Source organism: Archocentrus centrarchus, chromosome 3, assembly GCF_007364275.1.
Source record: "Archocentrus centrarchus isolate MPI-CPG fArcCen1 chromosome 3, fArcCen1, whole genome shotgun sequence".
NCBI classification, from domain to species: Eukaryota; Metazoa; Chordata; class Actinopteri; order Cichliformes; family Cichlidae; genus Archocentrus; species Archocentrus centrarchus.
The window spans coordinates 925,158-950,732 of NC_044348.1; the positions used below are offsets into that span (position 1 = coordinate 925,158).

Below are 25,575 nucleotides of genomic sequence, written 5' to 3' on the forward strand. Positions count from 1 at the left end.
GCAGGGGAGACAGGGACGAGGGGAACAAACGTATCAAAACAACTGAAAAACAACAAAACTCAGGGAAGACAGAACTAAACACAAAATGCTGGGCAGACGGCCCAGGACCATGACACAATCCGGACAGACATGGGTACAATAAAATTTACACAGCTATGCCACAAAAAACCAAAAAGCCTTTTGTTGCTTGTTAACCGAGCTTGTAAGTAACATAAATGCATCATCAACATCTTCATCTTAATGTCAACAGACAATTAAAAAAAAAAACAATTTCATAAATAAATGGGACACTTTCACTCCATTTCTCCATCGATCCAAAAGGTTCCTTGTTTTCATTCCAGCTGCTTTTGTCTGAAAATCTTCACTGTCTTTTGTCTCTTGAAGATTACTCATCTACAGTACTGAGATATAATCTTCTTTTCATGTATTGCTTGCTTACCAAAGGTTGATAAAGAAACGTCACTGTACTGAACTTAGGTCAAAATTGCTATTGTGGAAAATGGATTCAGACTGATATATAAAGGTATTCCACAGCTAATGAAAGTCACAGGATTTTAAAATGATTATTTATTTACTTAATTCATTTATTTATCACACATTTCTCCATTACTTCCTGGAAAATTGTTGTTGCTTCAACGTTTTGACATGACCAAAAACCAAGATGTCACTGATTCATAACTAACCTTAACAACATTGGTGAAACCTCAGCCACACCCTGTGAGCTGCTTATAAAGATGGAGCAGCTGAACACCTGCTGCAGCCAAACGTCTGGTACAACAGCTAAGCTGTTTGTCTTATTCTCTTATTTGCCTTAATATTTGAGCATTTAAATTATACAGCACACTTTTGATAATCTTTTTTTATCACAGCTTTTATAACTAAACACTGTTCAGATTGACTGTTTTAAGTCTGTAGATTAACTGCAGGACCAACAAAATGATTCCAGTCTTCAACTTCCTCCTCTTCCTCTCAATGACAGCCGTTTCTCTGGTAAGTTTGACTCTTTCAACAAAATCATTATCATGTTAAACGCTGCCTGCTGTTCTGTGAAAGCCAAGCAATTCTCATAATGTCATTCTAACATGGTGGTACCAACACATTTCCAGATAGTTTTTAATCTAACAGCATTGTGAGCTTTTAAGATGCAGTGATGAGCATTTTAACCATTTTCAGACAATATATTTTACTTAATAAAATCTATCAATGTGATTTCAAATGTGATTAAAAGTAAGTAAAAATGTTTTCAATTTTTGTATTGCAGAGGGCTGCTGTCATTAAAGATCCAAATGGTGAGTTGAATGAGAAAAGATTTCCCAGATGCTGAAGTGAAATCTTTTTTTTTTTTTTTGTAATCTGAGAGATGACATGATCACAGTTAAACTGTTCCTGTCCTCTTGTTCCATCAGATGAGTCTTTGGGTGCCGTAGAAATTATTAAAAAAGTCAACACTGGCTCATGTAAGTGAACTTTTATATAATACAACTCTTGTGGCTGAAATATAAATACTAGATTATAATAAAAAATTCCAGAGTTGAACCAAGTGACTTGTTAACAACAACAGCTGACATGATAATCAAAGTTACAGTTGCTGTCCTCTTGTTCCCTCAGACAGGTCTATGGATCCCCCAGAAGCCATTGAAAAAGTCAATGCTCACTCTTGTAAGTGAACTTTTACATAATACAACTCTTCCGGCTAAAATATAAATACTGAATGATAATAAAAAAAATTCCAGAGATGAACCAACTGACTGGTTGACAGAAGATAAACTGCCAACAGTCAGAATGATGAATTAATCACTTTCTCATTTCTGGGCTCTGATAGTTAAATGTATTCTTTGTGCTTTCATCCATTAAATATTGTGAATATGTATCTAAAGAAATCAGATTAAGCTCTGCATAAACATCTGTGGTTCAATTTTTGTTTTTTAAAAACATTTTATGAAACATTCAAATATTTACAAGAAAATGAGAATCTCAACTGATAAAGAAAACACTCACCACAAACTGGTTTTAATGTCAATCAAACCAGTAATACTCTCATTTACATTCTGGGTTTGAATATTCATCCACTCTCTGTTTGTTGTGTTGCAGCAAAAAACCTGGTTCATGGTGACATTGTTCCTGCTACAACCAGGAATGCTGATCCGTGCACAGCCATTGGCTGCAAGTGGCCTAAAACTGGACCCTATGTCTACATACCTGTCTCCATATCCTCTGTATACTGTAAGCAGTGCAAACTTTACCCTTTAAACTGTGACTTCAATGCTTTCCCTCTTGGAAACACCTAATAGAGTTGTTGTCAGATGTTGTCTTTATGAGAGAACCGAGTTTAAAAAAATCTGACTGGAAACATGAGTTCAGGTTCTGAAAGGAGAAATATGAACTTTTTTTTAGAAATTTGAATTTAAAAGTCACTGTTAAACATTATTCTTTTAATCAAGTTTTAGGTTTTGGGCATGTCCCATGATGGAAACAGAGATAGATTGGATTTTTATACTCTCACAGGACTTGACACTACAAAGTACATTCAGACATCCATGCAGCACTTTGTTACCTTTGACCTTTAAGCACTTGATCTCTCTCACATCAACACCACAGCTAGTTTAGACTCCCCAGTTAACCTTTTTGCTGATCCTGTCAGTCTGATTGGACTGCAGAAATCATCATTTATTAGTAATGCTGTCTATGTTGCTGAGATGAAACAGCTGATAGGTCTGTGCAGCACTCTTTTTGTAATGTTGGGTATCTCATAAAACATGAGTAAGAGATTCAGATTTTAACTTTATTTTACACATAAATGTCACAACCTGGCTGGTAAGGCCATGGCAAAAAGGGTGAACACACCATTTTCCAGTTTAAAATGATTTATCAAACAAACTTAAGCAACTGAATTAGAGAGAGGTGAGGTATGGAAAGCAGTAGGCTCAGTGGTGCAGGGTGTGCATGTGTGTCGAAATGTTTGTACTGTAAGTGTTCCAAATGCAGCATTTAACAAAACCTAAAGGAAAACAAATGTGACACAGGGCATGTTAGAAAACGGACTGATGCACAGCAGCCAGAAAGAAGTACCTGCCTCAAATTTATAGTCTGGGAACACAGGGCCCATTTTGGGATTGACAATTTATGGTCTACCCACCAAAGACCTAATACACCTGAAGATTGGAAATAGGGGCAGGGGTCGTCACATAAAGTATAACTAAAAATAAAAGTGATTTGCAAATTTCACAACCCTGGAATAACATGAGCAATACTGAGGTCTGTGTTTACCAGCTGAGATAAGAAGCAAGTTTCAACAACTTGAAATGTTACTGTGGTTCAAAGAAGCTCCTCAGCAGACTCATATTTGTTCCTGCAGCCACCCAAGAGCGCAACATCATCATCAATGCCTTGGTGACCTTCCATGAGTCCACCTGTATTCGCTTCATCTGGAGGACAAACCAAGTCAATTCCATCAACTTCTTCTCTGGAGATGGGTGAGAATACACTCACTGTTCTGATACTGTATGACAGGACACGACTGACACACCCTCACACTCGAAACTCTTTAGGAATCCGAATCTAAAAATATTTTGTTGCACATATTCTATATGTATATTCAAAACAGGTTTTTCATGAACTATTCTGCATTCACATTCTACAATAAAATGTCCAGGGTTATTATATGCCACAGCACATTAATGAAATTAATATTGTTGCATCAGTGGATAAATTGCATTTTAATGAACTTAATTAACGTAATATTTCACATACTGTTTTGTCCACTGGTTTCAGAACTGGATCTACTCGATCTGCTTGATTTTATTATTTTTTTTAAAAATAATGTTACTCTGTGTGTCAGGTGTTATTCATATGTGGGCCGTCAGAGCCAAGCGCAGCTAATCTCCCTACAAAGAAATGGTTGCTTGTACCTGTCGACAGTGCAGCATGAGGTTCTTCATGCTCTGGGCTTCCACCACGAGCAGGTCCGCTCTGACAGAGACCAGTATGTGAGGATCCTCACCCAGAACATCTTGCCAGGTCAGCTCAACTACACAAAGCTTTGGTAACACTTTACATTAAGACACACAAAAGCTCAGTTATCCAGGAACAAGAGAGGAATGGATCAGAAACAACCTGATGGCTAACAAGTCATGCATCATCACTCTCTTAAAAACTTTTCATAATACCAGCAATACCAGCATCTGTGAAAATTTAGTCAATAATTAGATAATTATATAATTTTACACCAAACAAGTTACTTCAAACTATCTATGACTGTTTTGCTCCAAGTCACAAAATATCATTCTAAGTTGTTGCTCAGTTGTTTGGGTTTTTTCACTATTATTTGCTGCTTATGTGTCCAATCAAAAAAAACAAAACAAGAGCAGATCTGATATGACAGGATATATGGTACATTGATTTAACAGAATGTTTAATTTCATGATGTTTTCTGCCACATGAGAGGAATAACTTAAAATGTAATAATGAGAGTTTGACTCTGGATCTGTGTGGAAACATCATGCAGTTGATTTTCTCTCACTTGTCACATTAGAATTCAATTCTACCTCCAACATAACAGTAGATTTCTCATTTGTGTTGATGGTAATCTTAGTTAACAGGAAAGCGAGCCTTCAACTGTTCAGTGTTATTCCAGTATTGGCTGAATCATCTGGTGGTTTTGGTTTTTGCTTTTCTTCCTCTCTCCTTTCAGGGTCCAGGATGGGGTACACTCCTTTTTTACAGCAATGTAATTTTAAAACTAATGCTCAATCTGTGTAATCCCAGGCTCAGCAGATAAAACACTTCAGTCCAAGTCAGCATTGCAACCAATGATTATAGCAGTAGAGATTAGCCAGCATCTTGATGTATATAGTTCACACGGTTTCCAAGTCTTGATGTCTTGTATGTAGAAATTAATTTATGTCAAATTCATTTTTTTTAGAATAAATGTTATTGCATCTGATTTCCTTTTGAACAAATATTTGTTAAAAAAGATGTAGAAATAATGAAGGATGCTTCATATTATTTGATGGGAAACAAGAACAGTAATGTTAAAGTAATCCTGACGTAACAAGACATCACTAAATAACTACTAAGGATGATGCTTCGCTGGTTGGCAGATTACAAAAAGAGTAACAAATGTTGAAATGACCAATTATATACTATTAGGTAGTATTTTGTGTATATAAATCTTCATGATACACAAGCATTTATCCACATACACATACATGTAAAAACAACTGCGAAGTATTCACGGCACTTACATTTTACTAAATATCAGTTACATTGCAATATTCTATTTTTAACCTTTCCCCTTATTTTCTCTCACAGAATGTAAATGTTACACAGTCTTACTTAAAATACACAAACAAATAATACCAGACAATGGCCAAATTGCCATTTTCATACAATAGAAAATTGAACATCAGAGCAGCCACAATATTAAAACATTAAAAAATTTTTAAATATTTTGTCTGTTGGAAATTTGTGTACAGGGCAAGAACACAACTTTGTGAAAGTGCAGACCAACAATCTGCAGACTCGCTATGACTTCAACTCTGTCATGCACTATCCCAGGTGAGAACAGATAAGTGAGATTGGCGCATTAACTTGACCTGTAAGTCATTATATTACCTTACAAGTCTTACATTTTCTACTAGAAAATGTGACCATGCAGTACGTAAAAAAGAATATTTCCTATTCTTGATATAAGCATGAATGTGGCACAGGTAAAGTATCTGCTGTTGTTGGTTCTTTTAGAACTGCGTTCTCCCGTAATGGGCAGCCAACAATTGTTGCCAAGTCCAATCCTAATCTGGATTTCGGACGTGCTACTCAGATGAGTGCCAACGACATTGCCCGTATAAACAGGCTTTATGGATGCTGTGAGTAAAAACAAAAACTATATTATCATTTTGTAAGAAGCAAATGTTTCACATTACTCACTGCATTTGATGCTTTTCTTCCAAACCAGAACTCTGGCAAGAAACTTCAACTCTGCACCCAGATACTTCAACTCTCAATACATCAAGTTTAAGGCAAATGCAGCAAAATGTGAAAGAAACAGAAAACCTGCTGCAAATATTGGCATTTGTCACATATAGAGAAATGAGTTTCTGGGTCTTTTTTTCAGAGAGGCTAGACTGCAGGGCCATATGCTAGAGGGTGATGGTTTTACATCTCTTTCTGTTGATGTTTCTCTTTCTTTAATCAATTATAACTAACTGATTTCTTTATCTATGTAATTGGATGATAATTAAGTTTTGAATTGTAAATGTTGATAGACAGAGCACCAACCCCCGCCAACACCACCCTCTTCCATTTGTGATTGCTGTTTTACTCTGTGCATGACCAGCAGTTTCTTCTGTATTAAAAAAATATGTGCACATAAAGACAACTTTCAGTGATAGAATAAGAATTTGAATCTTTTTTTCTGAAGTAAAATTTGCAGTATAGGGTAGCAAACAGTCCTGAGGCATATTAACACTTCAGAGATTAATCTGTTGAAATCAAGTAGAACTAAGTCAAACTAATAATAAAATAAATTGGTATTGGGGGGGTCCAGTTTTCATGAGTTTTTTTTTCTTGGTTTCTGAACTTTTGGGACTTCTTTATTTTCTTTTGTTGTGTTTCTATTTCTGTAATGAAGTTGCATCAAATAAATATTTACAGCAAAAAGGGACAGTGTTGTTCCATTATTTTACAGGAATAAATGTTACCATACAGAGTATTAGTGTGTTTTTTAGAAGTCTAAAGTATTTGTTATGTAGCTCCATGATTGTTAAAGCTTTATCACTGTAATTGTCCTGGATTTAAAATCCTGATTAAATAAAATTATGTAAGCATTATCAAGAACAAGTAATTTTTAAAATTAATACTTGTGCATCAAGGTTTACGCAGCATTTTAATACTGTAGCTGGTCAGTCAAACAGGTTTTTATTGGTGGTTCCAAAAGGCCACGTGAATCTGAAAATTTAGGTCAACAAGTTTTTTGGTCAACAAGTTTTTTGGTCAGGTTTACCCACCTTTTTCTTTAATACCTGCAGAAATTCTTGAAAACCCTTTCTCGTTGGTCAACTACAGTTGATAATGAAATAATGAACCCAAACAAAGGCTTCTTTGGGCTCATTATCCATATAAGCCAGAGAGTAGAACATGTCTCTCAAGGCCTCTCCAGACCCCAGACCTGAACATTACTGAAGCAGTGTGGGATCATCTTGACAGAAAGACTCAAAAACAAAGCCAACATCCAAAGAAAAGCTCTGAATGTTCAAGAAGCCTAGAGAACTATTCCTGAAGACTACTTAAAGAAATGACAGGAAAGCTGCCTAAGAGAGTTCAGCCTGTGTTGAAGAATAAAGGTGGTCATACCAAATATTGACTTTTCATCTCTGTTTTAATGATGTAACCATGCAAATGAAAATGCATACCTGATCCATCAAGTGGAAATTACTTTTTTAACCCTCTGGGGTCAAGGTATTGGAGGAAGGCTCTAAATTTACACCTGAGCATTGAGATGTGACAAAAGCTTCACTGTAAAATGACCACTAAGGCTCTGTTGTCATGAGAACAATAAAAAATTTTCAGTTTTGGAAAGTAGGTGTTGTAGGTGGCAATGTTTTAAAAATTATCACCATTCCCATGGAACTGCAAAAGACGAAAGCACTGTAGTTTCCATGCCAGGCCACAAGTTTGCAGTATCTGGGGCAGGTAAGAAATGCATCTTGTCATGATCCTCGGCCAGTGGCCCAGTGTTTTGAGTTTTTGTGAAGTTCTGTTTTGTTCTATTTCTATTTCTAGTTTTGGTTATAGTTTAGTATTAGGATTGGAGTTTGCCTTTTTTTTAGTTTTCCATGTTAATCCTGGTCTTCCCTGTGTTCCTGTGTGTATTGTCTGTGTCTTGGCCCTTTTGTGTTTGGTTTGACATCCCAGCGTTCCCTGTGTGTTGTATGTAGTTTTCTGTTTTGGTCTGGGTTAGATTCCCTCTATTAAGTTTACATGTGTGTCTTGATCAGTCACTTCCTGTTTTATTTTGACGATCTTGTGTTCCTTGTGCTTTGTGTTTAGGTTTACTTCCCCTTGTCTCGTTAGTGTATTTCGTTCACCCATGTTGTCACCTGTTTCCTTTTCCCTCGTTATCCCTTTGTATATTTAAGGTCTCTGTGTTGTTTAGTTCCTTGTTGCGTCGTCAGTTAATCGTTGGTTTTTCCCTGCTGTGTGGTTTATGCCACGTTGATGTTTATGCTACGTTCATGTTTATGCCACGTTCTTGTCTTTTGGATTAAAGCTTTATTGTTACCTCCTCATCTGAGTCCTGCATTGGGGTCCTTTACCACGCTTGCCACAGCCCAAAACCTGACAGTACAACGCGACCAGGAAATGGATCCCACGGACTATGATCGACAGGAGCGCAAAGAGGTAATGGATTATTACCTGTGTGAAAAAGCGAGGTGGAAGCCCTGGCTCACCCCTGAATGCCAGTCAAAGTTTGTTGGCACTCGCTTGGCCCTGGGTGGGCTGGCTAGTTGGCAAAAGGCCCAGCAACGTCATGCTCCACCACAGCCTTGAGTCCAAGCCTCACCACAGCAGCTGATCACTCCGCCAGCTGCAACCCCTCCGCCTGTTCCGACGGCAATCACAGTAGGCGGCTATTTCTCTTCGCCTCCTCTGCGAATTATGCCGTCCGTCACCTTGCTTCAGCCTTTGCCAGATTCCAGGAGAAGGACCAGGGAATCGGCAGCATTCGCCTGCCGCACCTGTAAGCACTGCACAGCACCAGCTTGGTTTCACTGCGCGGTCTGTGCAGCCTCAGGACAATTCTGCTCACTCGCCCGTGTGTGGCAGCACCGGGTCTTTCGTGAGTAACTCTCTGACTTTGCCTGTTACTTCAGCAATTAAGCTAACTGCCGCTGTGCCTAATAAAGTGGCCACTGGGGAAAGTGAGTTTCTTAAGCAAACACAAAACCCTGCGTTCACTTTCCCCGCCACAATGCCAGCTAAAGATAAAGACTTTTCGTCTCCCCCTAAGACTGATGCTGTGGACAATAAAGTGAAGCGGGACATTTTTGATTATTTAATGGACTTATATAAACAATGGCTTACACTACCCAGTGAGGGGAGTAAGACAGCCATTGTGCACAGTGTGACCAGGCTGATTTGAACTTTTCCCTGGCTCTTGGACTCGTTGCCTCTTTTAATTAAGGACTTGGTGAGGGATATTATGAAGTTGGATGCACCCGTTCCTGTTCCTGCAGCCCCTCACCATCAGCCGCCTGCAGCAGCCCCAAGTCAGCAACCAGAGCAACCAGCTTCAGAGCCTCCGTAACACCCTTTACAAGGTAAAGTTTATTAGCAAGGAGCTACATTTTATTTATAAAGCGCATTTCATTCTAGTTAATAATGTAATGTGCTGCATAAAGCTACCACAGAGGTTACAGCCACATAAAAGATAATAGGGTGAATGGGGGGAAAAAAATCAATACAGCATGGTATTACAATATTTTGGGTGGTGATATCATATCAATACAGGGACACCAAATATCAATATTTTATTAAATAAAATACTCTGGGAATACTGTGAACACCCCTGTCCTGAGATAAAGGTAGCCAAGCAAACTTATCCACAGTATTTCTGACTTTGTGCCATTACCCATAATTCTTAGCAGAAGCCGGTGTTCTACTTCCGTTTGTGCTGTTGTTTACGGCTGCGGACTTACACACTTGCCGTTCATTTAAACATTTTGACACTGCAGTTTCTTTTACCTGGCCTAAATGGTACCACATCGGTGGTGGATACATTGCAAGGATGTTTTAAAAAGCAGCGAGGTAACAGTGCCTCACCTGTCACTTCTCACTGACGGGTAGATGAAACGAAACTATGGCCTGAAGTCAGCTACATCGACATTATCAATTACCTTGTTTTTTCCAAAGGTGTTGATGGCGAGAAATCACGTAATTATAAGAGCACCAGATTACCTTCAAAGCAATAAAATTGATAAAGTAATGCTGAACAAACAAGGCAACGTTGTTTTCCTTAAAGCAGCTGTAGATCCGAGCCAGAGCATCGGCCAAGCTAAGCACTTAGCATGGGTCATGCTAAGGGAAAGTGGAGGTGGAGACAGTCAGCTGTTCCTGTATCGCTGATTAGGGAAATCATGTAGTGATGCTGCAGCTATTCTGTGGAAGGTACATCACTGATCTGGATATCAGAGTGTTCAGATCACTGAAACAGAAACACTGGACTGGCCAAAGGCTGTGATCGGGGAGACACGCAGCTGTCATCTCACTAACTGCTATGTGTTTACATGTGGAAGGCACGCATTGTTAAAGCTTTGTGTAGGCTGTATGCCGTAGTGTCACACTACAAATAAAATGTAAAAAAAACAAGAGGCTGTACATTAAAGGAAAATTTAAAACATAAGGAAAAAATACAGCAATAGGATGTGCAACTGGGTAGTATAATTTTGGAGAAAAAGAACAAATTTACAGAATAAAATAAATTGAAAAATGTACAGACTGATGTAGTGACAACCGACAACAGCACAAGTTGAATCCGAGCTCATGTTTCAACTAATAAAGCCGCCTGTTACAGCACAAAGTAACCGAATTTTGTCATTAACTCTGGCTCTGACTGGGTAACCGGAAGTATAAAACCGTACAGCGGAAGTAGCAGTCTGTCATGGCAGCCTACGTGTGCTCTTCCAGAAACCCGTGGATATTAAATCAGCTCAACCAAAAAAAAAAACATTCAACACTACAACAGTTGTGAAAACTACTTCCTGATTCAGAGCAGGCTAATGGCTCAGTCTCAGGAGTAAAAATTGGACAGCAACCTCTGCAGCTACAATTCTGTGAATGATTGCAACCTGTGGTCACTAAATAGTCCTGAAATTGAGTATTAGTGATCAGTTTGCATAATAATCCACTTATGAAATAATGAGTGCTTGGGGGAGACTGAGATTATTTTTTTTTATATTTTAATGGAATAACTAAATGTAGTCATTTTATAGTTATAACAGAAAAAATTTGCATTCAGAACTGGCTTAAGATTTCTATGCATTTATTTGAATTTGTCATGCGAAGGGCACTAAATAAATTTTGATCTCTCAGGCGTATCTGGAGGCTTTCTACAAGTTCTGCTCCAACTTGGGAGGAACGACCGCTGACACCATGTGTCCTATTCTGGAGGTGAGTCTTCAGTCTCATTTAGATGATTTTTGATACGTCTCTATCTTCTAGGATTGTTCATCGTAGTAGCAAAGTGCAGGAGTCAAGTGGGTCTTGACAGTGAGCAGGCGTTCCCATGAAGACGCTGAAGTGTCTTTAGCGCGACTCATCCCTCTTCTTCCCCTCTGTATTTGCTGCAGTTTGAAGCTGACAGGAGAGCCTTCATCATCACCATTAACTCATTTGGCACAGAGCTGTCCAAGGAGGACCGTGCCAAACTCTTTCCCCACTGAACGAAATGTGCACTAAGAATTATGAGGATGTGGTGTTTAGCACCCGTGAGTGGAACCAACTGAAGGAACTGAGTGCAGTTCTTGCTCCATTTTCTGAGGCAACAGACCTGACAGAAGGAGAGAAATCAGTTAATTCAATTCAATTCAATTTTATTTATATAGCGCCAAATCACAACAAACTGTCACCTCAAGGCGCTTTGTATTGTGGGTAAAGACCCTACAAAAATACAGAGAAAACCCAACAGTCAAAACGACCCCCTATGAGCAAGCACTTGGCGACAGTGGAAAGGAAAAACTCCCTTTTCACAGGAAGAAACTAGAAACACTAGTGTGAGCCACCCCAACTACGGGCAGTCAGGAGGCCTGGGGTCCCCTCGACCCCCAAGCCTCAGTGGGACGGGGAGAAAGTCCGGGTGACCCCTTGGGGACCCCAGTCGTCCCAGTGGCGGCGGAGGCGGCTGGGGTCACTGGGACCCCACGACTCCCGGCTCAGCGTGACCTCCCCTGCGGTGATTGGGTCGAGGTGACCCCAGGCCTAACAATGGCGGCGGTGGGGGGTCGAGGTGACCCCAGGCCTAGCAATGGCGGCGGTGGTGGTGGTGGGGGGTTGAGGTGACCCCAGGCCTAGCAATGGCCGTGGTGGGGGGTCGAGGTGACCCCAGGCCTAGCAATGGCGGCGGTGGCGGTGGTGGGGGGTCGAGGTGACCCCAGGCGTAGCAATGGCGGCGGTGGTGGGGGGTTGAGGTGACCCCAGGCCTAACAATGGCGGCAGCGGGGTCGAGGGGACCCCAGGCCTAGCAATGGCGGCGGTGGTGGTGGTGGGGGGTCGAGGTGACCCCAGGCGTAGCAATGGCGGCGGTGGTGGGGGGTCGAGGTGACCCCAGGCCTAACAATGGCGGGGGCGGGGTCGAGGGGACCCCAGGTCTCCCAGCTCAACGGGACCCCCTGTGGCCGGGGACATTCATTGCATGCGTGCTATTGCCCCCGCCCCCCAGTGGCCAGTGATAGTCATTGCACCGCTTGTGACGGGGACACTCGCGTGCACACACAGACACGCACGCACGCGCACACATACACACTCGCACACACAAACGCACACACTAACACAGACACACACACATACACACAGACACTCACACACACACACACACACACACACACACACACACACACACACACACACACACACACACGCACGCCCACACACGTGGCCAGTGCGCCACTGCCCAATACGCCTCGGCCCTGTGTTAGTGATAAACACGCACACACACACACACACGTGGCCACTGCGCCACTGCCCAATACGCCTCGGCCCCGTGTTAGTGATAAACACGCACACACACACACACACATGTGGCCAGTGCGCCACTGCCCAATACGCCGCGGCCCCGTGTTAGTGATAAACACACACACACACACACACACACACACACACACACACACACACACACACACACACACACACACACACACATACTGGTTTTGGTGTATTAGAAGGACAATTTTTTCAAACCAGTTTTTTGCAACACTAAACGGACACCCCTTTCCACTCATGCTAGAAAGATGTAGTAAATCTTAAAAAATTCTGTTTGAACTATACAACACAAATCTCACTTCAAAATTTAGATACACACATCAGAACTCAAAATATAAGAACCTGACACAATGCTGTATTAAGAGGACAAACAATAATGAGGTACTTAGCTCCGCCCATGACACAAACAGTAATTGCCAGGGCCAACTTTATTTGTCAGGACAATGGCCATACACATACACAAACATGTAATTTTCATGCATAAAAAGGCCAACATGGATAAATGAAAAATGACTAAACAGAAAGACATGGACTGCATTTTACAGCACCTTCACTAAGTAAGCGGCAGTAGCAGTAACTTTCACTAAGCAACAGAATCCTATTTGTGAACAGAAAGGAAAAATTATGAATGGCAAAATGAAATTATGCAAGTCTGTTAAATCATCAAACAGATTAAACAAAAATTGAGTGAACAAGATGAACTTACCCATCGTCTCACAGTAGAAATAAAACTGAAACGTACAGTAACCAATCCACACCAAACAATATATACTGTAAAATATCAGTATGTTTACATATTCTGTTCAACACCCAGTTTGCCAATATAACTGGAATACTGTCAGCCCTTCTCCTGCCTCCACAAGATGAAATATTTAAATTGTCCACCAGTGATATCATCAGGACACAGAGATTGCTTCTGGTCTTACCCTTAATATCCCATGTGTCCTGATGATATCACTAAAGGACAATTCATCACATTCCCATATTCTATCCAGGATTTTCTTTTCTTTTCATAGTTATGCCCCGATTCCTTACAAAATCTCTTATGTTTTGGATAGAGCGGGCAGCCAGAGCAGGATCTTCAGCCTTCTTGCATTGCTGGCATTCAATCATAGTGGCCAGTTTTCCTTTTTTGATGTGTTCGCCAAAATGTCTCATTTTTATTTTTTATTTTATTTATTTGGGACAATGCACATTAATAAAACAATCAATACTTAGTACAGATTGTAAATGAGCCAGATTATAGCATATTTGCTAATTTGCATCTGTAGTCCCTAGGCAGAAGGACAAACAACAGAAAACGTCATGAATATACAATAGTAGTAAAAGACAACACATTGACAAACATTAAAACAATATGACTGCGACAACCTCCATGGGAGACCATGGATTCTTTTTTGCTCTTCTAGCACTTTCCAGAGATACTAGAAAAAAGACAAATAAATTATTAATGAAAACCAACTCCATTTTAAACAGTTTTTAAATAAGGAAATTTGTGTTTAGTATATTATTTGTTAAAACAATGGTTCTTGGCTATAAATTATGTACTGATGTAATGCCTATTTATTCCCCTTTTAAAATGTGAATTAATAAAGAACATACATTAGCGGGACAAGCTACAGAAATGAGCATGTGCGTTGCACAGATGAAAATAAATTTCTGCCAATGCTAAACAGCTTATTCTGCCATTGACACTTGCTTGGTAAGTGTGGTTGATTATATGATTGAATTCTGAAGAAAAGGCATTTTCGTAATTTCAAAATAGTATTTGTTTGACAAACAGGCCTCAGCAGCTTTCATAGAACCATCCAAAGCCAAAAGAGGCTTGCTGGTCCCTAGATCCCACTCAGCACCACGTTTCTCTATAGGTGCTGTATCAGCAAAAGCCCAAAGTTGAGAACCCTGGTGTACTAAATCTAACTTAATAACCAAATTAGAAAATATATTCCCATTGCTTTGCTTATTACAGTTTTTTGGTGTTTTGCTGTTTTGAAAAAACATTACAGATTAAAATATGTATAAAGAAAGTACTATAAACATTAGTCCTATTACTGATCACTAAATTGCATCTATTTTCTAGCATCTGAATATTGACAGTTTGAAAATGTATCAATTTAATACAAGGTACAGTTTTATATGGTATGTGCATTTAGGCCAGATATATTAGCTAAAATATCAGCTCACAGTATCCTGCAGAAAGAGAATGGTCACCATATTGCCTTTGGGTGGTGTGGATAATTTCTTTTGACCATGCTTCAGTTGTGCTTTTGTGCTTAAGTAATTTGGTGTTTAGTGACTTGTGTATGTGTGGTAGCATTTACCAGAATGTTTATTTGTGTTCTTTTTTCTGCTGGGCTCTTTGTCCTTCTTTAGTTTTGTGTTGGGTTCTTTCTCCTTAGCATCTGTGTGTTTACTTTGTGCTGAAATGAAGAAAGAAAAGATTATAAAACAAAAAATAACAATGGTCTGGATGAGCATTTATTTGTTGTAGGTAGGTTTCTTAAATACTGTGAAGTCCAAGATTCTCCTTTATGGTGTTAAGCAACTAATGGATAAATAATGAATTTATTCTCTTAATGATGAAATCCAGATGTACGGTTTAGACTTGTAGTTCACAGCGACACATGGATGTGTGATATGCCCAGTGCTACTACAGCTTATAACAAAAGATATTGAGCTGACTTATGCACTAAAATAAGACTCAAGCAGTGACTGGAAAGTCGACCAGCTTTTGCAAAACAAGGATGCGATCACAGAGAGAGCTAAGCAAACCAGGCAACTAACAAGGAGACATTCCACCAAATACATACTTTAGTAGATCAGCCCCTTCTTTCAGGTCAGATGGTCACCACAGCAAGTCAACCTCTTCCACCTCCCCTTGTTCTCTACATTTTCTATCCTCACACCAACTATCTGTTAAGTTTCCTCATCCACATCCATCAATCTCTTTGGTCCCCCTCTCTGTCTCCTGCCTAGCAGCTCCATCTCTAACATTCTTTGATCAATATGTCCACTGTCCCTCCGCACATGCCCAAAACAATCTTAGTCTGGCCTCTCTAACTTTTTCTCCTAACTGTCCAACCTGCGTAGTCCCTCTGACATTTTCATTCCAAATCCTATCCATCCTCATTAGTCCCACAAAGAATCTTAACATCTAAGCCTCTGTCACATACAGCTCAGCCTTCTGCTCAGTGCCACTGTCTCTAAATCATACAATATAGCTGGACTCACTCTTCTCTTTTAAACCTTTCCTTTTACTATTGCTGCAACTCTTTGGTCATACACCACTCCTGAAAATTTTCTCCATTCATTCCATCCTGCCTGTACTCTCTTCCTCACCTCTTTTTCATGACTCTTCATTTCTCTGGATAGTTGATCTACTTAAATTCCTCCACTTTTGCAACCTCTGCTCCTTGTAACCGGACTGTTCTACCACCGTCCTCATTCACACTCGTATTCTGTCTCACAACTGACTTTCATTCCTCTTCTTTCCAGTGCAAGCTTTTATCTCTCGAAGTTCTCTTTTACCTGTTCCCTGCTCTCACTGCAAATCATGATACTGTATGCAAACATCATATTACATGGAGATTCCTGTCTGACCTCAACTGTTAGTCTGTCCATCAGCAGGACAAATAAGGGGCTGAGAGTTGATCCTTGATGCAGTCCCACCTTCAACTTGAAACTGTCAGATCTCAAAACTACATGCTTGTTGGGAGGTTGCATCGCTACTCCTTGTTAATGAGGGGATGCCTCACAGATAGAGCCTTCTGTCTGCTGTTGGGGCAGTTTTCTTCCTCGGTGGCCCCTCTGACCTGTGGGGTTCCCCCGGGGTCAGTTCTTGGTGCTCTACAGTTCTCCATTTACATGCTACCCTGGGGTCGACATTTAGGAAGTATAATATTCCTTTTCACTGCTTTGCTGACGATGTGCAGGTTTACATGCCATTAAAGGCACCTTCCAAGAAATCTATTTATGCTGTGTTTAATTGCATGAGGGATATTAAGACAAAGATGGACTTAAAGTTCTTAAGATTAAATTAAAACAAAACAGATTAACCTGTTTGGTCACCCTGACTTGGTCCAGGTTCTTACCATTTCTCTTGGCCTACTAGCACCTTATATACCATCACAGGTAAGGAATCTTGGTGTTATTGATGGGGTGTTCAAATTAGACAAGCAGATTAGCTCTGTGGTCAAGGCTAGCTTCTTTCAGCTTCGGCTTCTAGCCAGAGTCAAACCTTATCTTAGAAGGGGCAATTTAGAAAAAGTCATTCATGCCTTTATTACATTGTGCTTAGATTAATGTAACTCCCTGTACTTAAGCATTGGCCAGTCTGAACTCAACTGTCTGCAGTTGAAAACTAAGAACATTATTTGCTTAAGTTGATTCATCATTGTGAATGGTATGATAGGAAGTGCTTTTATTTTTATATTAGGAAGTGCAAGCCTAGACGCTGTAGTTGCTGTTGTGCACACTGAAAAGCAGCAGCCATGCCTATATGTTAATTGTTGCACTGTAATGTATTCAATGAGTAAATTGTTAGATTGAAAAGACTGTCCTGGTCATCAGTTATAGCTACTACTTCTGTATTCTACATTCAGATCACTTGAAATTTAGCTTACATATCACCCATTTATTTGAACTGTTGCTGTGACAACAAAATTGAAATGAGTGAAGAAGGTCTGAATCCACTGTGCATTATTTCATAGCCTAAAAGCAATCAAAAATGGTGACATGTTAGTATACTGAGGATATGGGCTAACCTTGTGATAATGGCGCAGACATGCCTGGAGGTTCCTCGACAGGTTGCCTAGCCATCAATGGTCCTGCAGAACCTGTAATAAAATATAATATATTTCATTGCATACATAGGAAGATGAGTAGAAGTATTACAGTGAAATTTTGGTTAACTTGCTATGTGGAAAGGTAATGTTTACTCTCATAATAATAATAATAATAATATCTTATGGTTATTTGCCTTTTCCACTGAAATTTGAAGTCCTTGGGACTGAATTTCATTTGGCACATGAAGTCAAGTTTGGACAAAAGCACACTTTTACAGAATAAACCAGGAAATGTTCAAAAATCTAATTGACATACTACACCCTTTGCCATCTTTTTATGCGACTTCAGAGAGACCCATCTGTAGAACACAAACCAACTGTGGAAGTCTCTTTGCATGAGTGCTCAATTGCTATCTGGGACCTAAGTCATTCTGGCCCTTGCTGTTTTCTAGTATTTCAGATACAAATTAATGTCCCCTCAATATATGTCTGAAATACTAGAAAACAGCAAGAAATTTTAGTTATTGACTTGACAGTGAAATTAAAATTGGTTACGAATACAACATAGCATGTAGCTAAACTGTTAAAAGTCTAACCATCTGGTGACAATAAATACACGCTAGGTTCCTCAACAGATTCCTTATATATATATATATATATATATATATATATATATATATATATATATATATATATATATATATATATATATATATATATATATCACACAGTACTTACCGGTCTGTGGATGTGTGAGATTTGCTTCATCTACCTCACTCTCAGCATCGACCTCACTCTCAGCATCTGAATCGGTCAACTGTAGGTTGTCTAGTTAAAATAAATTATATTGCCTTAATGAACCATGAGGTTAAAATGTTATAAGTTGCCTATGCACAATGTGTGTTCCATTTTGCTACCATATATTTGCTAGAAACATGTCTAATTTTTAATGTAAACAACTTTAAATGGCATTACCTTCGATTTCATTCTCGTCAAGTGTTTTGCCTTGAAGGCTTCTGAGAGATCCTTTCTCCATGGCAAGCAGCAGTTTGGATATCTTGGCCAGCTGGGTAGTAGCCTCAGGAAGTCTGTAATATTCACGATGAACGCGAATATCGTGGCCAAGGAAGTTAGCAACTTGGTCCAACTCGTGATTCTTGAGGTTCAAGATCTGAGACAAAGTTGCAACATGTTTGCGTAATTGCGTTGACCTGAGGAGCTCAGGGTTTTCAGCCCCACATTCACTGGCATAAAACCTCAAACAGTCCTGTCCTCTGTAGGGAGTCAGACAATGAGGTCTGGCAAACAGGAACAGGTTTTCTGCCAGAACACCACAGTCTTTTCTTTTTTCTATTAGGCGTGTTATGGCATTCACCATGTCTGGCGAGAGTAACACTGCAACCTTCCGGCCTCTTTTACCCCTTAATTCAACACGACTGAAGTGTTGACAATGGCGAAGTTCAAATTCTGTCAGTCCAAATGCGACGTCCTTATGCAGGGGACTTGTGTCTCTTTCCAGAAAGCCATTCATTGTCATCTTTGAAATTTCTCCCCCTCTTCTTCTGTTAAAAAGTATTATATTTGCCATGGTGGCTTTACACAGTTCACTATATGATTTTGGTGAACTATTGTCTTCCAAGTCCTTCAATGCTTGTTCTGTAGTCTTCTCCAGATGTCTGTGAAGACGCTGAACATCTTCGGTGAAAGGAAGAGTGGAGGGCTTGTTAAACTGCTGCTCATTCAACGTAGTTAAAGCGGTGTGAGAGATGAGTTCAGACCACTTTGTAGCATAGAGAGTTTTGAAACTCTGGGTTGACTTTATCAGCGTACTGTCTTGTGCCATGAGTGCTCTGCAATGTAAAATATCACTGACTTTCTGTAGTGAGTGACCTAACTTTAGAGCAAGGCTTGGAGTACGGTAGCAGTGCTTTTCTTCATCATACCCGGATACTTTCTTGACCGCTTTGATAACCACATCAAAATTTTCAGGTCTCACAGCATCCTCAAGACTATGTATTGAGAATTCCTTGCGAAGCGTGAGCAGGAGTCTTCCAGATTCTCTGAGTCTCTGGCGAATGTAGTCATATTTGGTGGGATCCTGTCCATATTTGTTAAAGAATGATTGGGCCAGCTGAAGAATAGAGAAGTCACTTCGCACAGTAGAAGTTATTTCATCATCTTTCATAACAGCTAACACGCTCCAAACACCTGGTGATATCTGCTGACACAAAGCTGACTCATTCATAGAGGCCAAAGACAAAACTTTTTTTCTTCCAATCTCTGAAGTGGCTTCTACTGCTTTTGAAGAACATTTTCGAACATGTCGCCAAAGATCTCGTCGCAGATATAATGCCTGGCAGTACATGCAGTGAATGTAATCTTTTGCATTGTACTTTTTCTTTGATGTGCGTCTTAGTTTTAGTGATCCAACTCCACTCGCCAAGACCTCTGAGTTATGCTTGTGGTTTCCCTTGTTGCGAAGCTTTATAAGCATTTTCATACGTTGTTTGGACCTCTTGGGAAGACTTAAAACTTGAGCAACATCTGCATGTGTTTTCTCGTGAGTTTTTAAGTGACGTGTAAACTTTGTCTGTAGTTTCCCACAAATGTAGCAGTAAGTTTTATTTCTGAGCAAGGATGACGTGTTTGAGACTTTTTCAGCCATAGCATCAGCACCATCATCAACAAATATGTCTTCGGCATCAGCGTTTCCTATATTGCCAGTAACTCTTGATACTTCAAGCTGACTTGTGCTGATCATATCTTCAGTTGATGATTCTGCAGCTTCAGAAACGGGCTCTCTGTTTTCCTCTACAAAACTTTCTTGGTGGTGTCTTTTGTTTTTGGAAGAAGACTTGCTGGTGGAGACCTCACAATTCTGTACTTGTTTGTAACTGATTTTTAAAGGCTCTGATCTGTCATCGCACGAGCTGTTTGAATCATCTATGGAATCAGGAACATACTCCTCTTCTGATGATACCACCTCACTTGAACTTGGTTCTGTACAGACCTGATAATGATTAAAAACCATCGTATATACATATATTATATTTTGCATACTTGGAAAGCATTGCACCGAGAATAATTCTACTAAAAAGCTTACCACTTGCAGAAGTTCAGTGATGTCCACCTTGTGTTTAACATAACACTTTTTGTGCCAGGACTGGTTGCAAACTAGAAAGAGAAAATTAAGAATTAATAAAAGAAGGTAGCATGGAAAGTACTTAAAAAGTCAGTGCAGCAGCAAATGGCTCATTTTAAACATATAGCACAGCTACACATGGAACAGGTTTTTAAAAGTGTTCCTGTGGCATCACATTCAAAAGATACAGATGAAGCCCCCCTTCCATTTTCAAAAAATTACCTTTACATCTCACACCACTCCATTTCAGAGGTGCAAAAGGTCCTCCACATGAAACACATTTTTCTAAACTTGACATTTTGTCAGGGACAAGATCATGATCACAGTCCTGTTGACCAAAAAAAAGTGTAATCATAAGATAAGAATCTTAACGGACACTTGTGAAGTGTAGAATATCAAAACCAATGAATCGTTTGTACTCTGTTTCTATAAAAACATGAATTAAGGATGAAAGTGACATGATTTGTATGTGTTATCCCTGTTGTGAATGAAATTGTTTAGAAATTAGAAACTTCAAACCTTAAATCTACATTAATAACTTGTTGCCATGTAAAATTCAGAGGAAAAATTACACACCTGGAATAACAGAAAAAAGATCCCCTCTCAACCTAGCTTGTTCTTCAGCAGAACAAACCTAACTAATCAACTAAAATAGAACAAAAACATACATTCACTGTGGATTTACTCTACCAGTTAAAAGTTTGGAGCCAACTTCTCATTCTCATTAAAATGAGAAGGTGTGTCAAAACTTTTGACTGGTATTGTACATAAATATATTGTATAAAAGCATGCATGGAGCATGACCCTTAAGAATATGGTCATGCTCCATATTCTTGATGGTGAGCAGATATCTCACCTGAAAAAAAACAACCCCACCCCACCCCAAAAAATAATTTGAATATACATGCTTCAGAAGACTGAACTGGATTTATAATCTTCATAATGTATTAACTTGTGAAATTAAAGATTACAAAAACCAACTGAATCTATACACAACTGAATATAATTTATATGAGTGAAAATTTAAAAAAGTAAAAGTTAAGAAGTCGTTAGAGATGAAAATTACCTCTGGTGAGTTGCCCGAAAATGATCTGCAGGCATCCACATCAGAAGCCTGACACAGCAACTCTTTGGAGAGCTAAAATGAAGGGATGAACACTGAATGAGTCTAGGCTTCTAAATTAAAAAAAAAGAAATAATGTCCACCTAATGTATGAACCTATCAAGCTGAGTATTACACAGGACCTGTGTGTCTGCGCACTTCTAAATGTAACTTTCGTTCTTTTGTACTTGTATTTTCAAAAATCAGTCCTCCAAATTCCTCCATCTTACATTTTGAGGATTACATAGGACCTGTGTATCTGAATAGTACTGAATATCACTCTCATGAGTTTGTTTTATAAAGTAAATAACTCATTGAAGATGTAAATTACCTCTGGTGAGTTGTCTGGAAAAGATCTGCATGCGTCCACATCAGCAGCCTGACACGGCATCTCTTTGGAGACCTGAAATGTAAAGAACAATCACTGAATGTGAGTTTGTTCATAATGTTCAAAACCGAGTCCTCCTTATTCCTGCACCTTACATATTGAGTATTACACAGGACCTGTGTATCTCCGTGCTTCTAAGTGTAACTTTCATTCTTTTGTACTTGTATTTTCAAAACTCAGTCCTCCTTATTCCTGCACCTGACATGTTGAGTATTACACAGGACCTGTGTATCTGCGCGCTTCTAAATATAACCTTCATTCTTTTGTACTTGTATTTTCAAAAATCAGTCCTCCAAATTCCTGCATCTTACATGTTGAGCATTACATAGGACTCTGTATCTGAATAGTGCTGAACATCACTCTCATGAGTTTGTTTTATAAAGTAAATAGGTCATTGAAGATGAAAATTACCTCTGGTGAGTTGTCTGGAAAAGATCTGCATGCGTCCACATCAGCAGCCTGAAACGAAATCTCTTTGGAGACCTGAAATGTACAGAACAATCACTGAATGTGAGTTTGTTCATAATGTTCAAAACCGAGTCCTCCTTATTCCTGCACCTTACATGTTGAGTATTACACAGGACCTGTGTATCTCCGTGCTTCTAAGTGTAACTTTCATTCTTTTGTACTTGTATTTCAAAACTCAGTCCTCCTTATTCCTGCACCTGACATGTTGAGTATTACACAGGACCTGTGTATCTGCGCGCTTCTAAATGTAACTTTCATTCTTTTGTACTTGTATTTTCCAAATTCCTGCATCTTACATGTTGAGCATTACATAGGACCTCAGTATCTGAATAGTACTGAATATCACTCTCATGAGTTTGTTTTATAAAGTAAATAGGTCATTGAAGATGAAAATTACCTCTGGTGAGTTGTCTGGAAAAGATCTGCATGCGTCCACATCAGCAGCCTGACACGGCATCTCTTTGGAGACCTGAAATGTAAAGAACAATCACTGAATGTGAGTTTGTTCATAATGTTCAAAACCGAGTCCTCCTTATTCCTGCACCTTACATGTTGAGTATTACACAGGACCTGTGTATCTCCGTGCTTCTAAGTGTAACTTTCATTCTTTTGTACTTGTATTTTCAAAACTCAGTCCTCCTTATTCCTGCACCTGACATGTTGAGTATTACACAGGACCTGTGTATCTGCGCGCTTCTAAATATAACCTTCATTCTTTTGTACTTGTATTTTCAAAAATCAGTCCTCCAAATTCCTGCATCTTACATGTTGAGCATTACATAGGACCTCTGTATCTAAATAGTGCTGAATATCACTCTCATGAGTTTGTTTTATAAAGTAAATAGGTCATTGAAGATGAAAATTACCTCTGGTGAGTTGTCTGGAAAAGATCTGCATGCGTCCACATCAGCAGCCTGAAACGAAATCTCTTTGGAGACCTGAAATGTAAAGAACAATCACTGAATGTGAGTTTGTTCATAATGTTCAAAACCGAGTCCTCCTTATTCCTGCACCTGACATGTTGAGTATTACACAGGACCTGTGTATCTGCGCGCTTCTAAATGTAACTTTCATTCTTTTGTACTTGTATTTTCAAAAATCAGTCCTCCAAATTCCTGCATCTTACATTTTGAGCATTACATAGGACTTCAGTATCTGTATAGTACTGAATATCACTCTCATGAGTTTGTTTTATAAAGTAAATAGGTCATTGAAGATGTAAATTACCTCTGGTGAGTTGTCTGGAAAAGATCTGCATGCGTCCACATCAGCAGCCTGAAACGAAATCTCTTTGGAGACCTGAAATGTAAAGAACAATCACTGAATGTGAGTTTGTTCATAATGTTCAAAACCGAGTCCTCCTTATTCCTGCACCTGACATGTTGAGTATTACACAGGACCTGTGTGTCCCTGTGCTTCTAAATGTAACTTTCATTCTTTTGTACTTGTATTTTCAAAACTCAGTCCTCCTTATTCCTGCACCTGACATGTTGAGTATTACACAGGATCTATGTCTAGACACAGATACTATATCCCATCCTAGTTAATATATATATAAATATTAGGTCAGCATAATTTTTTTACATGTGACAGTCTATGACATTTTGAATAGTACCGAACAAGTTGGAATAGTGTAGTCTGATTAAGTCTTTCTGCAAGATCTGCTTTTTCAGGCTCTGTGCTCCTCACTTGTGTTTTTGACTATATTGAAAGTGTGTGCTACAGCTTGATATATCCTTCAAAATTGTGTTCAAAGGTGGTAGAATGACTGGTGGTAGAGGTGGTAGAGTGACAGTATTGTTACACTTCTATATACCTTGCTTCTCCATGGCCAGTCAGAATCACCATAATTATAAGTGATTTCTTCCCCTGGACCAATATCTTTGAGCGCAAATAAACAGAGATGGGGTCTTCCAGCCACTCTTGTAACTTTCATTTTGCTGTTTGGGTTCACCTCCTCATCATTTACCAGTCTGCCTAATGATCCATCCTCTCTGGCAGCATCAACACTGAAATATCAAGTATGCAATAAGAATAATTACGTCATGTAAGAGAAAGGATTTTGCATATTCAGTGTTAGCATGTCTGAAGAATATTCTTCCACCATCTTAAAACCATCTGGCACTGTGTTTCATAACTGAAACTACTTTTACTGATGATGAGGCAGAAAATGTTTGCATCTCTGTGTTTAGATACAAATTTGGGGGGGGGGGGGGGGGGGGGGACACCTTAAAACAATCACATACCATAACTGTTGTCCATTGAACTGGAAATCAAACATAAAAACCTTGAGTGCATCATGGTAAACTTTCAATCGGTTTTCTTGTTCCTTTCTGCTTATGACTTCCCCTCTATACTCAATAAGGAAATCTCCTTTTTGAAAGCACCGACAGCTGAACACACCCCGACCTGAAGGTACACATAATAAACAAAGTAGAATAATACACTTTAAACAATGCAGAGCTGTCCAATAGTAGCAATTAAGACTAACTTTTGAGATTATTAACTTATTCAAAATCAGTTCATAAATAAAGTATCTCTCTAGGTGTATAGAATTATCTACCCAAGAAAAAAAAAATTATCCAACATAATAGCTTCTATTTTGAACAGTTGTCTCCTTTGGAATAAGACAGATGTTCTGATCATGATAGTCATAGAACATGATCTATGCTCCTAAAGTGCAGTTTAAAAATTGTAAATTAAAAACAATCTTTGTTAACAAACCTTTGCACAATAAACTCAGAACTCACCTTTAAATGAATTAATATATTTTACATTAAATCCTTCCTTATCTTCACCTAAGGAGCAGTAATAACTGGCATCATGTTTGGGATTTCTTTTTGCTCTCTGTGGCCTTGTTGCTGCCATCTCCTGCAAAAATCACATGTTGATAACTTGAGCAACAACGTATTACTGTGTACAATATAATTTAATGGTA

At 39.2% G+C, this 25,575-nt stretch overlaps 3 protein-coding genes and 1 long non-coding RNA gene across 6 annotated transcripts; 2 read left to right on the top strand and 2 right to left on the bottom strand.

Annotated features, from left to right (window-relative positions):
• Positions 1-935: 935 nt before the first annotated feature.
• Positions 936-6,577, top strand: LOC115777161 (high choriolytic enzyme 2-like). Of its 2 annotated transcripts, XM_030725004.1 has the most exons (10): positions 936-990; positions 1,262-1,289; positions 1,407-1,457; positions 1,609-1,659; positions 2,092-2,223; positions 3,356-3,473; positions 3,839-4,017; positions 5,475-5,556; positions 5,740-5,864; positions 5,954-6,577. In XM_030725004.1, coding segments are annotated over exons 1-10 (822 nt in total). In that variant the 5' UTR covers position 936; the 3' UTR covers positions 5,956-6,577. The 2 variants fall into 2 exon arrangements, with proteins under 2 accessions (XP_030580864.1, XP_030580857.1); XM_030724997.1 differs by lacking the exon at positions 5,954-6,577 and having other exon boundaries at positions 5,740-5,872.
• Positions 6,578-9,287: 2,710 nt separating this feature from the next.
• On the top strand, positions 9,288-11,444 carry LOC115800883 (uncharacterized). Its single transcript, XR_004021697.1, has 3 exons — positions 9,288-9,317; positions 11,089-11,166; positions 11,346-11,444. It is a non-coding gene; the product is annotated as an uncharacterized LOC115800883 (long non-coding RNA).
• Positions 11,445-13,995: 2,551 nt separating this feature from the next.
• Positions 13,996-18,951, bottom strand: LOC115777258 (uncharacterized). Of its 2 annotated transcripts, XM_030725104.1 has the most exons (5): positions 18,513-18,951; positions 18,276-18,365; positions 17,517-17,588; positions 15,075-15,173; positions 13,996-14,177 (listed from the first exon to the last, which is right to left on the bottom strand). In XM_030725104.1, the coding sequence occupies exons 1-5, from the start codon at positions 18,913-18,915 to the stop codon at positions 14,101-14,103; spliced, it is 741 nt and encodes a 246-aa protein (XP_030580964.1). In that variant the 5' UTR covers positions 18,916-18,951; the 3' UTR covers positions 13,996-14,100. The 2 variants fall into 2 exon arrangements, with proteins under 2 accessions (XP_030580964.1, XP_030580969.1); XM_030725109.1 differs by lacking the exon at positions 15,075-15,173.
• Positions 18,952-18,964: 13 nt separating this feature from the next.
• On the bottom strand, positions 18,965-21,847 carry LOC115778159 (uncharacterized). Its single transcript, XM_030726211.1, has 5 exons — positions 21,746-21,847; positions 20,902-21,007; positions 20,641-20,711; positions 19,024-20,547; positions 18,965-18,973 (listed from the first exon to the last, which is right to left on the bottom strand). Exons 2-5 carry the CDS (start codon positions 20,975-20,977, stop codon positions 18,965-18,967), a joined length of 1,680 nt encoding a protein of 559 aa, XP_030582071.1. The 5' UTR covers positions 20,978-21,007; positions 21,746-21,847.
• Between the last annotated feature and the right edge of the window lie 3,728 nt (positions 21,848-25,575).

Excerpts from the sequence above, each read along its gene's own strand:
- LOC115777258 (XM_030725104.1), bottom strand. The coding sequence starts at position 18,915 with ATGGTGAATGCCATAACACGCCTAATAGAAAAAAGAAAAGACTGTGGT. Across the intron at positions 18,366-18,512 it reads TGACGAGAATGAAATCGAAG|ACAACCTACAGTTGACCGAT; the intron begins GTAATGCCATTT and ends TATTTTAACTAG. Across the intron at positions 14,178-15,074 it reads GAACACAAATAAACATTCTG|TATCTCTGGAAAGTGCTAGA; the intron begins GTAAATGCTACC and ends TCTTTTTTCTAG.
- LOC115777161 (XM_030724997.1), top strand. The coding sequence starts at position 937 with ATGATTCCAGTCTTCAACTTCCTCCTCTTCCTCTCAATGACAGCCGTT. Across the intron at positions 991-1,261 it reads CAATGACAGCCGTTTCTCTG|AGGGCTGCTGTCATTAAAGA; the intron begins GTAAGTTTGACT and ends TTTGTATTGCAG. Across the intron at positions 3,474-3,838 it reads AACTTCTTCTCTGGAGATGG|GTGTTATTCATATGTGGGCC; the intron begins GTGAGAATACAC and ends TCTGTGTGTCAG.
- LOC115778159 (XM_030726211.1), bottom strand. The coding sequence starts at position 20,977 with ATGTCAAGTTTAGAAAAATGTGTTTCATGTGGAGGACCTTTTGCACCT. Across the intron at positions 20,712-20,901 it reads GAGTGGTGTGAGATGTAAAG|TTTGCAACCAGTCCTGGCAC; the intron begins GTAATTTTTTGA and ends TTCTCTTTCTAG. Across the intron at positions 20,548-20,640 it reads TCACTGAACTTCTGCAAGTG|GTCTGTACAGAACCAAGTTC; the intron begins GTAAGCTTTTTA and ends AATCATTATCAG.